The sequence below is a fragment of the Vigna angularis genome, chromosome 1 (genome assembly GCF_016808095.1).
Source record: "Vigna angularis cultivar LongXiaoDou No.4 chromosome 1, ASM1680809v1, whole genome shotgun sequence".
In the NCBI taxonomy this organism is placed as follows: domain Eukaryota; kingdom Viridiplantae; phylum Streptophyta; class Magnoliopsida; order Fabales; family Fabaceae; genus Vigna; species Vigna angularis.
This window is the reverse complement of record NC_068970.1, coordinates 38,897,754-38,912,635: the sequence shown is the minus strand read 5'-3', so window position 1 is coordinate 38,912,635 and position 14,882 is coordinate 38,897,754. Positions and strand designations below refer to the sequence as shown.

The 14,882-nt window shown below is 35.0% G+C and overlaps 2 protein-coding genes across 2 annotated transcripts; one reads left to right on the top strand and one right to left on the bottom strand.

The window, feature by feature from the left end:
* Positions 1 to 322: 322 nt before the first annotated feature.
* On the bottom strand, positions 323 to 7,756 carry LOC128194996 (uncharacterized; the record flags this gene model as incomplete). Its single annotated transcript, XM_052871723.1, has 6 exons — positions 7,750 to 7,756; positions 3,158 to 4,176; positions 2,575 to 2,827; positions 1,487 to 2,124; positions 600 to 1,360; positions 323 to 443 (listed from the first exon to the last, which is right to left on the bottom strand). Coding segments are annotated over exons 1-6 (2,799 nt in total), but the record flags the coding sequence as incomplete, so codon positions are not given.
* Positions 7,757 to 11,971: 4,215 nt separating this feature from the next.
* On the top strand, positions 11,972 to 14,166 carry LOC108339003 (small ubiquitin-related modifier 1). The gene is made up of 4 exons (XM_052869018.1): positions 11,972 to 11,990; positions 12,408 to 12,503; positions 12,941 to 13,090; positions 13,934 to 14,166. The coding sequence occupies exons 1-4, from the start codon at positions 11,988 to 11,990 to the stop codon at positions 14,000 to 14,002; spliced, it is 318 nt and encodes a 105-aa protein (XP_052724978.1). The 5' UTR covers positions 11,972 to 11,987; the 3' UTR covers positions 14,003 to 14,166.
* The last annotated feature ends 716 nt before the right edge of the window (positions 14,167 to 14,882 follow it).

Sequence of the window (14,882 nt, the reverse complement as noted above, 5' to 3'; positions counted from 1 at the left end):
TTTTGGATGGCTCAATCATAGTCTCCAAGATTTATTAATTCCTACAAAACAAAGTATAAATGCTTTAGTTAAGAGAAGAAGGATTTTTATAAGTAACCTTCCATAGAAGCAAAATAGTATGTGGTCCTTCTTCCTCTTGAATCCTCTTTGCCATGGCTCTAGTAAGAGGTCCAATGTGCATCTTAGATGGTCTTCCATCAGACCTTCCCTCTTGAAAAAGATCTGTCCTCAGATCTGCTTCATCCTGTTGATCATCTCCTGTGAAAGGAATTAAATCGCAGATGTTAAAAGTAGGACTGACACCATAACTTTCAGGAAGGTCTAATATGTATGCATTATCATTTATCCTTTTGACCACCTTGAATGGACCATCTCCTCTTGGACTAAGTTTGGATTTCCTTTGAGAGGGAAATCTTTCCTTTCTCAAATGAAGCCAAACTAGGTCTCCTTTTTCAAAAACTATTTTCTTTCTCCCTTTGTTGTTGTATTCTGCATATTTTTGAGTTTGTTTTTCAATTTGGATTTTAACTTTCTCATGTAACTTCTTGATAAACTCCGCTTTAGAAGCACCTTCTTTATGAAGAAAAGAAGATGATTTTGGAAGAGGTAGTAAATCAAGAGGTGTGATAGGGTTAAAACCATAAACAACCTCAAAAGGAGAAAGATTAGTAGTCTTGTGGACTACTCTATTATAAGCAAATTCAATATGAGGTAGATGTTCATCCCAAGATTTGTTATTTCCTCTTAATATTACCCTTAATAATGTAGATAAAGATCTATTTACTACTTCAGTTTGCCCATCAGTTTGTGGGTGACATGTAGTAGAAAATAGAAGTTTAGTTCCAAGCTTTTCCCATAAAGTTTTCCAAAAGTGGCTTAGAAACTTCACATCTCTATCAGACACTATAGTTTTGGGTAAGCCATGCAATCTCACTATTTCTTTAAAGAAGAGTCTAGAAATATAGCTAGCATCATCTACTTTGTGGCAAGGTATAAAATGAGCCATTTTACTAAAACGATCTACTACCACAAATATAGAATCATACCCCCTTTGAGTTCTTGGCAATCCTAAGACAAAGTCCATGCTTATGTCCTCCCAAGGGGTATTAGCTATAGGAAGAGGTGTATAGAGTCCATGAGGCATAATTTTGGACTTAGCTTGTAAACAAGCTATACATTTAGAACAATGCCTTTGAACATCTATTCTCATGTGTGGCCAATAAAATTTACTTTTCAAAATATTTAGAGTTTTATCAACTCCATGATGGCCCATGAGTCCTCCTCCATGACTCTCTTTGATAAGAAGTTTTCTAATGGATCCTTGGGGTATACAAAGTTTTCCTTTATTAAAAAGATACCCCTCAGAAAGATAGAATCCATCAAAAGGCTTCTTAATACATGATGAATAAGTGGATGCAAATGTTTCATCATTTTCATATAACTCTTTTATGTCATCAAATCCTAATATTTGGGATCCTAGGGTTACTAATAATGCATGTCTTCTAGATAAAGCATCCGCAACAACATTAATACTCCCCTTTTTGTGTTTGATGACATAGGGAAATTGCTCAAGATATTCCACCCACTTTGCATGTCTTTTGTTTAGCTTTGCTTGCCCTTTAATGTACTTGAGAGATTCATGGTCAGTGTGTATGATGAATTCTCTAGTTACCAAGTAATGCTCCCAAGTTTTCAAAGCTCTAATGAGGGCATACAACGCTTTGTCATAGGTAGGATAGTTTAAGGTAGGCCCCCTAAGTTTTTCACTAAAGTAAGCTACGGGATGTCCTCCTTGTATTAAAACAGCTCCTATTCCTACCCCAGATGCATCACATTCTAGTTCAAAGGCTTTGGAAAAATCAGGCAAAACTAGAATAGGTGCATGTGTTAACTTGTGTTTCAAAGTCTCAAAAGACAACTCTTGCTTATCACCCCAAATAAAAGGCATATCTTTCTTGACTAGCTCATTTAAAGGAGCATCTATGGTGGAGAAGTCTTTCACAAATCTTCTATAAAAACTTGCTAACCCATGAAAACTTCTCACCTCTGCTACTTTTTTAGGGGTTGGCCATTCTTGTATAGCCTTGATCTTCTCTGGATCAACATGTACACCTTCTTTTCCCACTTTGAATCCAAGGAAAATCACACTTTCTTGACAAAAAGTACATTTGTCAAAGTTGGCAAAGAGATGATGTTCTCTAAGAAGAAGCAAGACTTTTCTGACATGGTTAAGATGTTCTTGAAGGCCTTGACTATAGACTAGGATATCATCAAAGTAGACCACTACAAATTTGCCTATGCATTCCCTAAGCACATGATTCATTAATCTCATGAATGTACTTGGAGCATTGGTCAAGCCAAAGGGCATGACTAACCATTCATACAAACCAAACTTGGTCTTGAAAGCAGTTTTCCATTCATCTCCTTCATGAATTCTTATCTGATGGTATCCACTTTTAAGATCAATTTTGGTGAAGAGATTTGCTCCATGTAATTCATCCAACATGTCATCTAGCCTAGGAATGGGATGCCTATACTTGACAGTTATGTTGTTGATGGCCCTACAATCTGTACACATTCTCCAAGACCCATCCTTTTTAGGGACCAACAACACAGGCACAGCACAGGGACTTAAACTCTTTTGGATCCACCCTTTGTTCAACAAGTCATTAACTTGTTTCTCTATTTCTTTTGTTTCCATAGGGTTGGTTCTATAGGCTGGCCTATTGGGTAGGCTTGCCCCAGGCACCAAATCTATTTGATGTTCTATTCCCCTCAAAGGTGGTAATCCACTTGGTACCTCTTTGGGAAATATATCATCAAATTCCTTTAAAAGTTTTTGCAACCCCTTTGGTAGAGAACCAAGTTCATGAGTGATTGAAACAAATGCCTCTTTGCAATAAAGAAGGAAATGAGGTTGTCCAAGAAAAAGATTTTTGGAAATATTCAAGGTTTGAGGTTGGACAACTTCATGGGCTGAGGCATGGGTTACCAAATTCTTTCTTTCTTTCTTAGTTTCTTTTTTCTTTTCTCCATCCAACTTCTTCTTAAGAATTATTTGGTCCTCTCTTACTTGTGAAGGTGTAAGAGGACACAAAATAATTTTCTTTCCTTTGTGTTGAATGGTGATTTTGTTGGTGACTCCATCATGTAAAGCTTGTTTATCATATTGCCAAGGTCTTCCAAGTAATATGTGTCCAGCTTCCATTGGTACTATATCACAAACAATTTGATCTTCATATTTGCCAATGGAAATAGGAACACTTACTTGTTCTTTAACTACTATTCCATCATCCTCTTTGATCCATTGAAGTTTGTAAGGTTTAGGATGAGAAGTAGTGGTTAAGCCAAGCTTTTCTACCATTCTAGAACTACAACAGTTGCAACAAGAGCCACTATCCACTATCATTGAACATGTCTTTTCTAAAACTTTGCATCTTGTGTGGAATAGGTTCTCTCTTTGTGACTGTTCTAATTCGACATGTTTACTTTCCAGGAGTCTCCTTACCATAAGTAAGTCACCATCACAAGGTAAAGCTTCTTCTTCTTCAGAAGTGGATGTCTCAGACTCACTATATGAAGAACCCTCACTTTCACTCTCATGTTCAAGAATGTAAGTTGACCTTCTATTTCGACACTCAGATGAATAGTGCCCTCTTTCCCCACATTTAAAGCATTTGGTTTCCTTTCTTTTATTATCTTTTGGAGGTTCTTTGGCTTTTTCTTTTCCTTTCTCCCTCTCTCTAGATTCTTCATATCTTGGCTTAATTAGACTACCCTCCCTCCTATATTCTTTCTTGTAACTATGAGGGTAATCTTTCTTAGTAGAGCTTTTTCTTTTGAGTTGCTGCTCTACCCTCACACAAAGTTGGACTAACTCATTGAGATCATTGTAGGGTATAAGTTCAACCCTATCTCTTATGTCATAGTTGAGTCCACTTTGGAACCTAGCAATTGTGATTCTTGGTTCCTCTCTTATCCCAGCCCTCAACATGAGTAATTCCATTTTTTGTCTATATTCCTCAACACTCATGTTCCTTTGTTGGAGTTTATGGAGTTTATCCATTATCTCCCTATCATAGTAGGCTGGTACATGCCTCCTCCTCAGGGCAGCTCTCATTTCATTCCAATACCTAATGGGAGGTAAGTGTCTTAGCCTATGGTCCTTAACTAAGGCTGTCCACCAAATTAAGGCATAACCTTGAAAGCTTAGAGAAGCCATGGTGACTCTCCTTTCATCATCTATTTGGTGGCACTCAAACAATTGCTCAACTTTCATTTCCCACTCTAGGTATTCTTCTACATCATCTTTTCCATGGAAGGAAGGAAGATCAATCTTAGGCTCTCTTGGGTAATGCTCTCTAACTCTCTGTTGTCTTCTAGGAGGCATTTGGTAGTGGTCATCATTGTGATGACTACTATTTTGCTCAATTTCACTTGGAGAAGATGATGATTCTTCTCTTCTCCTATGGGAAGACCTCTCTTTCTTTTTATCTTGATTAATCAAAAGTTGACTAATCATATCTTTGAGCTCACTAATCTCTTTATCCCTTTGTTCAAATCTTTGCTCAAATTCTTCCCTTAAAGACATTTCACTATTGGGTTTCAAACTTCCTTGCACACTTGATTGACTCATTCTTGTCAAAGAAACAAAGGTTTTCACAAAGTTTTCAAAATATTTGACAAGTAATGAGTGAAAATATTTTCACAAGCTTTCTTTGTTTTTGGTGAAAAATTTCTAAAGAGATTCTAGAGGCAAAAGATGTTTCTAAGTAACTCCCAGGAAGAAGAGGTGAGTCACAAATGGACAAGCTTAGAAACCAAGTTTTTCCTTAGCCAGAGTTTCCTTAGAGTTATCTTTTACCTTAGTTTCTAAGTAGAAATTCTTCAAATTCTTTTCAAATGTTATGAAATGAACCTAAAACCAAAGAAAGGTTGACTAAAGGCTATGCAATCCTATATACCACGGAGACTTAAAAACAAACAAAAAGATTAAGCAAGAAATTAAAGAAAGCAATAAAGATGCAAGAATTTAAATGCTAGATGGCCCTAAGTGAAAGTGCAAGTGACACTTGGAGCCCCTTGACACACTTCCACACTAAGAAAACGAAATTGCACTATTACAATGTTTAAATGTGATCTTGGAATTGCTTCAAGAGCATTTTCCCAAGTCACTTAGCCAAGAAATGAAAATCAACTTTAAACAACAAAGGTTCCGTGATATGTGGTGTAAACAACATTAAAAGAAGGCCTAAAACTAATGTAAGCTTCACTCTCTTGCTGCTGCAGATTGCTACTCCAAAACAGGTTGCACTTCAAGCTTTTCTGGTGTATTTTTAGTTGCTGGAACAGCAGAGTTGCAGCTGCTCAAAAGCTCCCTTTTTGTTCCCACTTCAGCCCCCTTTTCACTTCCTAATATGGTGCCTCAGTAGGGAAAGGTTTCTGCTTCTGGATGCCTCACAATAGTTACCACAGCACCTCAAGATTCCAGTCAAACACACCAAACAGAATTAGCAAACTGCACCAGAATTTCAAACCAGATTTTGTTTTGAATGTTTGACAATTTGGAAGCCAAGAATGGGAAATCAAATGGGAACAGGGATGGAATAATAGAAAGCACTCAAAAGGAACCTAATAATGGTACTAGAACAGATTAAGAAAGCAACAAAAACAGAAATAGCAGATCACAAACTCATCCAGACCAAACTGTTTGATATTTTACCAAAGTGTTTGTTAAAATGCCCCAATGAAAACCAGATTTGGTGTTTTGGGGTTTTTTACTGCCAAAAACTGGATTGCACGATTCAACAGGCTTTTTTAACACTTGCTCTGACTTATTTTGATCATTTATTTTCAATTTAAAGTAATGAACCAACTCTTACTACAATCCAGAAATGAATTTGAACAAGAATGACCAAAACAGTTGCTGGAAAATGATTTCTGCACCAGAAAAAGTGGCTTGAAATGGTGGTTTTAAACCCAAAATTGATTGGAAGTGATTCAGCAGTTCAATTGATGCATCAAACAACTTTGTATCATCATTTTAAAGATGTTTAAACATTGAAACAGCTAGAAAACATATTGCAATGTGAATTCACTGGTGCACTTCCATTTTAAAGGCAATTTTAAGGTTTAAAAAGCAAATCTGCATATAGGCTAGAAAATGACCACATGAACAGTGCAAACAACTTTGGAATGAAAATTTAAACTTGCTCAAATGTTTTAAATGCACAGAAATAGCAAGACTCAACAATTCACCCTTGCTATAGCCTATTTATGCAGCAAATTCCCACCAAAACAGCACCAGAATTAAGAACCTTGTGGATATAAGGCTGGACAGCACACACAATGACTCTAGAGAATGTTATTACACTGAACTAAGCTAGGATTAAAGTGCTTAGTATGAATAAACTCAAACTGGACTAAGCAAAGAATGGTAGCATGGTGAAAAGCTAGAACAGAAAAACAAAACAAACTGGACAGCAAAGGCTACTGGTTTTTAAGGCAACCAAGCTATGCTAGATGCATTTCCTTGCTTTTAATGGTCTGCCACACCTTTAGCCACTTCCAATAACAGCAAACAAATTTTTACCAGGCAACAGAATCAAATAAAATCAGTTGAAACAGATTTCAAATTTTAAAACCAGATTTGAATTTCTTGAGCAGATTTGAAACCAGAATTAGTTTCTAGTGCTTTTGCTTCCATCACCAAGGCTAGAACATGTTCTCATTGCCTTATTTGGTTGATTTGAAGCTTTTCCAGCACTCTAACTCAAATAAATCAAAATGAAACCCAGCAGAACAGAAAACCAAAGTGAAACAGAATTAAAACTGCAAATATGGACTGCACAAGACTAAAACATAACTGGAATTGAAAAATAAAGCTGGAAGAGACATAAACAAGAATGATTCACCGTTTAAAATGAGTAACAAACATGTATGACTACTGGAAACACAAATAATGCACAGGAAACACGAAATTAATAACTGGAAAAAGCACAAAACAGAAACAAAAGTACTTAAAACAGAACTGGAAAGCTGGAACAGAGGTCACAACAGAATGTAGAATTGGAGTGCAAAGATGGAGGAATAGCTTAGCTCTTGGTGCGTGGATGACCTAAGCTCATGATACCACTTGATGGAGACCAATTCTCAACTGGAAACGTGGAGGAAGAGGTTCGAAACCAGAGGAAACCAATGATGAATAATGGTGCAGCGGATGGATGAAATGATGCAGTGTTTGAGATGTTTTAATGGAGGAAAGGTGTATGGGTGAAGCCTCACAGCTCAGAGGGCCTTCCTACAGAGGAAGGAAGCTTGAGGAAAGGAGGAGAAGTAGTAATTCAAAGGTGACTTAAGAGCACAAAAGCTGGAAAACAATTTCTGCAGCATATCATTAAGCTCAAAAGTGAATCAATACAAGGAAAAGGCCCTCTTATTTATAGGTGAAGAGGAGCCTAATTTCTAATTCTAATTCCCTCCTAAATTCAAATGATTCAGATTTATTTTGATCAAGCAAAGTCCATGCCTCTTTCCAGCTCATCTAGCAAGGTGTGTGCTTCCTTCCACATCAGCCCATTTCACGTGGAAAATGTTGGTGCATGCCGTAAGCACCTCTTTTTGGCTCTTTTGCTTGATCTATTGATTTATCTTTTTGGATGGCTCAATCATAGTCTCCAAGATTTATTAATTCCTACAAAACAAAGTATAAATGCTTTAGTTAAGAGAAGAAGGATTTTTATAAGTAACCTTCCATAGAAGCAAAATAGTATGTGGTCCTTCTTCCTCTTGAATCCTCTTTGCCATGGCTCTAGTAAGAGGTCCAATGTGCATCTTAGATGGTCTTCCATCATAAAGTGGCTTCTAAGATAAAGAACCTCAACCCCCAGGCCGTCCTCCACTACATGATCACGACGCTGAAGCTAGGCCTTTTTCCAGATGATTTATGCATGATGTTGCCTATTACCATGGATGAACTAAGGCTGAGGGCTGCCAAATTCATGCGTTTAGAAGAAGTTAAGGAGCTGTAATAAAGTGAGGACCGAGAACATGCAAGCTGAAAGGAAGAGCAATGACTGAGATTCAAGTTGGTAGGGTGGTCCCCAACAAAGAGAACCCAACCTTGCCAGGTTCTTGCGTTACACTCAATTTAACGCTCCCTGATCACGAGTGCTAGAGAAAGCATTCCAAGTGGAACTCATCCCTTCACCCAGGAAGTCCTGCCAAATGTGGACATGACCAAGTACTACAAATATCACCGCACGGTCACACAATTGACGAGTATGCTGCTTTCAAAGACAAAGTTGAATAGTTGGTCTAGGTCGACCACTTGAGGCGTTTCATGCGACATGACGGAAAGGGGTGCTCGTGCTCTAGGTATAGGAGGTCCAATGACCAAAGAGATGAAATGAAGGATAGGGAGAAGGATGAGAAGAAGGAAGAGTTGATCCAGCGCGTGGACAAGAACCATGATGTTAGGCCCCCTTTAAATGGCACCGTCAACACCATATCTGAAGGGTTCGTAAGAGGAGGAACTTCATCCTTGGCAAGGAAGAAGCACCTAAGGGTTGTCCATTAAGTGCCACTTATCACGTTTACTGATGTAGATTTCCATGGAGTGGATCCGAACCAGGACGATCCCATGGTCATAATTGTCGAAGCGAAAAAATTTGGCATAAGGAAGGTCTTAGTTGATAAGTGCTCAATATGCACTACTACAAAAAAGGCTTTTGACATCTATTATTTTTGACATTCAACATCCAATACAGATCCAATATCTTATTGGGAGACATCAATTTGACGTCGGATCCCCTTCCCTGGACATCAATTTTGATGTCGGACCCCTACTAAACCGACATCCCTTTTGTTTTGCTTTTTAAAAAAAGTAATTTTTTTTACAATATTACCACACTTAAAATACATAAAATCATTATAGAACGTCATAAAATTGTATATATTATGAGTTTCAAGCAATTGAGATTGGACATTCGCTACCGCCACTAAGATTCATCAACTCACAAACAAAACTGCATCATAAGCCAAAATTAATCGGAGCAAACGAAATTTAATCAATGCAAACGAAATTTAATCGGTGCAAACTAAAGTTAATCGGTGCAAAATAAATTAATTGGAAGAAAAATAATCAAACATACCTTGTAGCAACAATGGCGAATGCGAACGAAGCAAAAGCCTAAACGAAAACGTAAAAGAAAGTGAGACTTGCATTATGAGTTTTTGGGGTTTAAGAAGATATTTGACGTCGGCCCTCCTCCAGATCTGACATCTAATTGCTAAACAAATCCATTTTTGCGCTACTTTTGGGATATTTTCGGAGCTTATTGACGTATAAGGAAGGGGATCCGACGTCTAATGTGTATTAGATGTCGGTCCCTTCTACGTTCGATGTCAAATCTCTGAAAAAGTGAACTTTGAATTTTGATTTTGTAGCTTCTGGAAGAGGATTTGACGTCTGATTTAGAGGGGCCGATGTCTGTGTCGTAAAAATATTAATATTGGCGCTTAAAATGAGATATTTTCGGACCTTTTTGACGTTTGATCTTGGGGCCGACGTCTAAAGGAGAATCTGTCATCTGACCCTAGGGAACCGACTTCTATAATGGCGTTTTATTTACAAAAATGTCATCGGTCATTTTTTACGTTGGATTTTCTTTGGTTAGACGTTAAACGCGTTAAACACTATTTATGCACTAGTGATGAGTTAGTTTTGATGATAATTTGACACTTATCTTGTTTTGATTTTGTTAAATATTTATGATAATCACCCCAATTTTACTTGTTTTGCAAATTTTAATGAAATTCAAGAGTCAAAGCTGAATTATAAAGAAAATAGAGAAATTCTGAGAACAAAATACAACAAATTGACTTCAGCACGACTGTAGTGTGAAATCTGAGGCTTGAGTCGCACAAAGAAAACCCATCTTGAAAGGAAACCTCAAGCCTTGACCTAATGCTTAAGCAATGAAGAACCCTTCATCTTGGGAGACACTAGCTTAGAAATACACAACTTAAGCTCCATAGGCTATCCATATTTAGTGAAGTAAGGGCAATATCACAAAAAGAAGAGGTTTGGATAATTTTAGTGTTATTAGTGGTCGTAGATTTGGTTGTGGATGTTCGACGTGATTGTAGTGGTGAGATGCATGGTAGCTAGAGATTTGCGCTTGCTCCTCGCATTCATGGTGGTTTGCCTTGTGGCTTGCAGTGTGGCATCTCTAACGTTGTTGTGTGGTGGTTGTTCATTGTTGTGTGTAACACATGTGTTGCTTCACGCTTCCTGTGAGTCTTCGATGAGTGGGAGTGGTGAGATTGTCCAATGGATGTTGGAGGTGGATTACACGGTGGGAGTTGGTGGTGCAAAGGTTGACCATGAATGATGGTGGCTATGTGAAGATGGGGAGGAAGAAAATGATGGTGGCTACGGTGGATGTATAGTTTCTTTTCATAAAATTATGTGAAGAATTTATGTTTACTAGTCAACAATAAATGTAAATTTATGTATGTTAAAATAACAAACGTAAATTTATGTTGCCTAGATTTATGTCTAACCCAAAATAGACATAAAAGGCTATAATAACACATGTAAAAACCCTCTTTGTGTTAGTGTTTCTTCTTCTTCTTTTTCTTTTTCTTCTTCAAAATGAAACCAGTAAGGGTGTCCTCCATTTCCATCTCCACAAGGCTTCCACTCTAGCACTAAGTCTTGCGACTGGGCGTTATAGAGTCGTCATTGACAACATTGACCACCATGAAAGGTCTCGTTGGCATCATCAAATATCCAATTCCCAATTCTTGTATCGCCTTTTTTGAAACAAGTTTCTACGTTGAGTTAGGTTATCTCCACTAGATGATTGATGTATGAAGTATAATCAAAACTTTGCTATCTAGTCTTTCAACAAACAATTTCTACCTAATTTATCAATTTCTGCGAATTGGGTTTTTTGGTGTATTTGAGCAAATAGAAAATTCAAGACTTAGTGATATGCGAGGATATTTATTGCCTACATCATGGGTTTCATTGGTCTTTGAATCGTTAATGCTTTTTGTTGGTTGGTTTCACTATCACTACTCCAAAATTGGCTTGGTTCCAAATGTGGAATCTATGTTGAATCACCACTTGTCTAGGCTCCTAGGGTTGGGGTCTCTTTCCTGGGTAAAACATGAAATACGTGTATTTGTTCAGTATAGTAAAAGCACAATATGAGATTAATCTCCTTCTTGTGTTGAATATACACATAGGACATTGTATTTATAATAAAAGAAAATTAGGTTAAGTTCAAAATACAAACAAGAAATAATAATGTATTAACTGAAAACAAAAGATAAAGATAAAATATTAAGATATCTAAGAGTATCTTTCCAATTAACAAATTTCTAAATGTTGTAGAAGATTATGTTGTCACTTCCTCATGAATTTATCTTAAAGTAGGATCTATTGGCTCAACTTTATCCAAGTTTTTCCGAAGAATCAACCCTAATTTTCCCCTTTAATTGCTCAAGATATGGATAATACTTGGAGGATTAGATCTAGTGACTTGGAGATGAAGCTCGTTTCATTTTAAAGAAAAAGAAACTTTAAAACCCACAAGAAGAAACTGGTCACTGTTTAAAAAAATATTATTCCATTTCAAAACATTAATTATTGACACATGGAAACAAAACATTGTAGAACGTATGTCAGATAAAAATTAATGTGATTGAGTGAGAGAAACTATACGTTTTCTATAATTAGAAAACTAAACAAAATCAAAGAACAGACCTATATCAAATTTGCACATATTTAACCTTTTTAATATCAATAAGTCATAACTCTTTTTATTTTAATTGTAGAGTACTATTCTTTTTACAGTTTACAAAAATAACTTACTTTTAGTTGTACACGCTAACTTTACTTTTTTTTTTCTTTTGTTACTATTAACAATTTAGGAAACTGAAACGAATACAAAAAAACGTACAGGCAGAGCCAGAAAATGGTATCCATGTGAAACTACAGAGTTCATGCTCCTTTCTCTGTCCTTTTCTTTGAAGCCCTTTTTTTACAACGCCTTTCTCTTCCTTTTTGATTCAAGAATAAAATAAAGTGCAATAACCCTCTTCCAGTTTGTGTGTTTCTCTTCCTTTTTGATTCAAGAATAAAATAAATTGCAGTAACCCTTTTCCAGTTTGTGTGTGGTTTTGGAGGTTTTCGTTTCACATTCTAACAAAAAAAAACATGGTTTAATTTTCTATCCATTCTCAAGATTTTTTCGCAATTTTCCTGATACCATCTTGGAGTAAAACCTTTATCTTTTGTCTGCATAGATCTACTAAAATTAAATTAGGGTTCTTTTGTTTTCTCCTTTGATATTGAGGTTGGTGTAATCTTACATCCCTTCCCTTTGTGTGTTCAGAAGAACAATATGGCCACGACTACCATTGCTGGACATAAGAGAAAATCGCCACCAGATGATGTGTGTACTGATGTCGACTTATCAATCAGCTTTCAGGTGTATACATGATTCTTTAATTTCTCCATGATGATCTTTTTTGTTCTGCTTTATTTTTATCTGAATCATTGCTTGGGAATATCCACACACATGTCTAAAAATAATACCAAAACTCTTATATCAATGTATTGGCATGTTGATAATCCCCACACTATTGATATTGGTAGATGATTCTTTGGTCAAAATTTAATTTTTAAAAGAATGTAAACTCTAATTTACTTTTCTAATTTGTAAAAACATTTCACAAAGATATTTTCATACAACTTAATGGAATAATACGGTCTGAACTTTCTCCATTCTAAAATTTAGAAATTAAAAGTATATTTTTTTCAGAGAAATGTTGGATGAGACAGCTTAAACCTTTCTGACTAAATTTTTTGTGTAAAGAATTCAATTCAGTTTTTTGAGTTTTCAGATTTTTGTTGATTGAATCGTAGGATGGGAATAAGTTGTTCTTCAAGGTGAAGCAGAATTTGGAGTTTTTTAAGGTATTCAGAGATTTCTGTAATAGAAAGAAGTTGGAATACGAGACCTTGAAGTTCATACACGAGGGTACTGAAGTTAAGGGGCGTCAAACACCCAAAATGGTTAGTTTTCTCTTACGACATGACCATGTTAAATCCTTGATGGTCACTTTCTTTCAAGAAAATTCATGTTCCACAGCACACCTCTCAACTTAAACTAGTTCAAATTAATGTATATATGTAAGGTAACTTTCACATTATAAAATCTATTTTATAAGTTTAATTTTAATTTGAATCCAATCATCACATATATTTAGTCTTAATTTAATTTAGTATATTATAATTTAATGTCAAAACAATTTTTAATTTACTATCCAATTTATCTTTGATATTTTAAGAATAAAACAATCCTATAGCAAATAAACCGTAAATGTTGGACTCTTACAAAATTTATGTACTAAAAGTCAATAGTTCGTCCTTTCAAAAACTAAATTAACTGAATCTTTTACATTCAACAATCAACTTGATGATTTATCTATTTACTATTTGATTAGATATGACTTTTCATATATTTCTATATTTCCATAGAAAACATAGGATATGTTTGATTTAGTTTTTGAAAAAACAGTTTTAGTAATCAATTTTAAAGATAAAAAAATCGTTTGGTAACTCTAGTTTGCAAAATGATTTAGAGATAAAACAAAAAATATATAGAAATGAATTAAAACAGATTTGTGTCTTTCATCAAATCTTGAAAGAAATGAAACAAGTTTTGATGGTAGGTTGAGAAAGAACAACGAAACTAAAATTAGCGGGTTTTCATATTTTTTGTTTTTAAACCGGAAAGTAAAAATGAAATAACAAAACAGTTGTGAAAAAGGTTGTTTAATCTTTACAAATATAAAAAACAGAAAACTCTTTTTTAAAACAGTAAACAAAGCCCTTATACCTTATACCTTGTTTCAGCTGAATTTGGAAAATGGTGCCGAGATCTTTGCCGTGAGAAGCCAAGTTGGAGGTGGTGTTTCTTATTGAGAGGGGTTATTTCAATTGGTAAGATGTTGGAAAATGGTTGTTACACTGCATAACCTTATATTTGCTTAACTGTTATGGTATTTATATTATAAAAAAACCTAGTACTTTTACTGTTTGTAAATTAGACTGTAATATGGATTTAAGAACAGAAGATTAAATTAAAATCCATCATGAAATTTATTGGAAATTGTCTTAAAAAAGTCTTTCAAAAAAAGAACGTGAAACTTCAAAATTTAATTAAACAACAATACAGAATTATTCAATTATGTAAAAGTTTTATTATTTCGACAAAAATTCATTTACTGTGTTACAATTGCAATAATGTAATTGAATTTGAACTTTCTCCTCTTTATGTACCTATATCCAATCATTATCGAGATTTTAAAACTGAAGTTAAAATATAGTTGAGATTTCCTCATCTTATGTAGGATGACACGATATACTGGATGGAGCTGATTTCATATTCAATATAACGAGTATATAATTTTTATGTGTCTTTATCATTTCTCTAATATCTCCATATGCATGTTCACATAGGATGACAATAAGATGGGTGCTGGTTTCATTATTCTATCTTCATTCTCGTAATAAAAATTAATCTCATTCCCAAACCAGTTGATATATGATTTTTGTCTCATTTTTATCTAATAATGGTATATCTCATTACTCATGTTTTTACTGTTTCAAATATCAATTAAATAATTTCTATAAAAAAATATAAAAATAACTGCAAATAAATTAAGATACTATCAAAATATTCAATATTAAAAGGAATATTTTTTTTCCAGAATATCAAAATTAAGAATAATATTAGAATTGTATAAATCTCAAATTAGAGTATTAAATAATAAGTAGAGAATATTCAAAGAATTATATAAAT

Bases quoted from the DNA above. Each gene is read 5' to 3' on its own strand.
- LOC108339003 (XM_052869018.1), top strand. The intron at 12,504-12,940 runs GTGTATACATGA...ATTGAATCGTAG, and splicing joins ACTTATCAATCAGCTTTCAG to GATGGGAATAAGTTGTTCTT. The intron at 13,091-13,933 runs GTTAGTTTTCTC...ACCTTGTTTCAG, and splicing joins GGCGTCAAACACCCAAAATG to CTGAATTTGGAAAATGGTGC.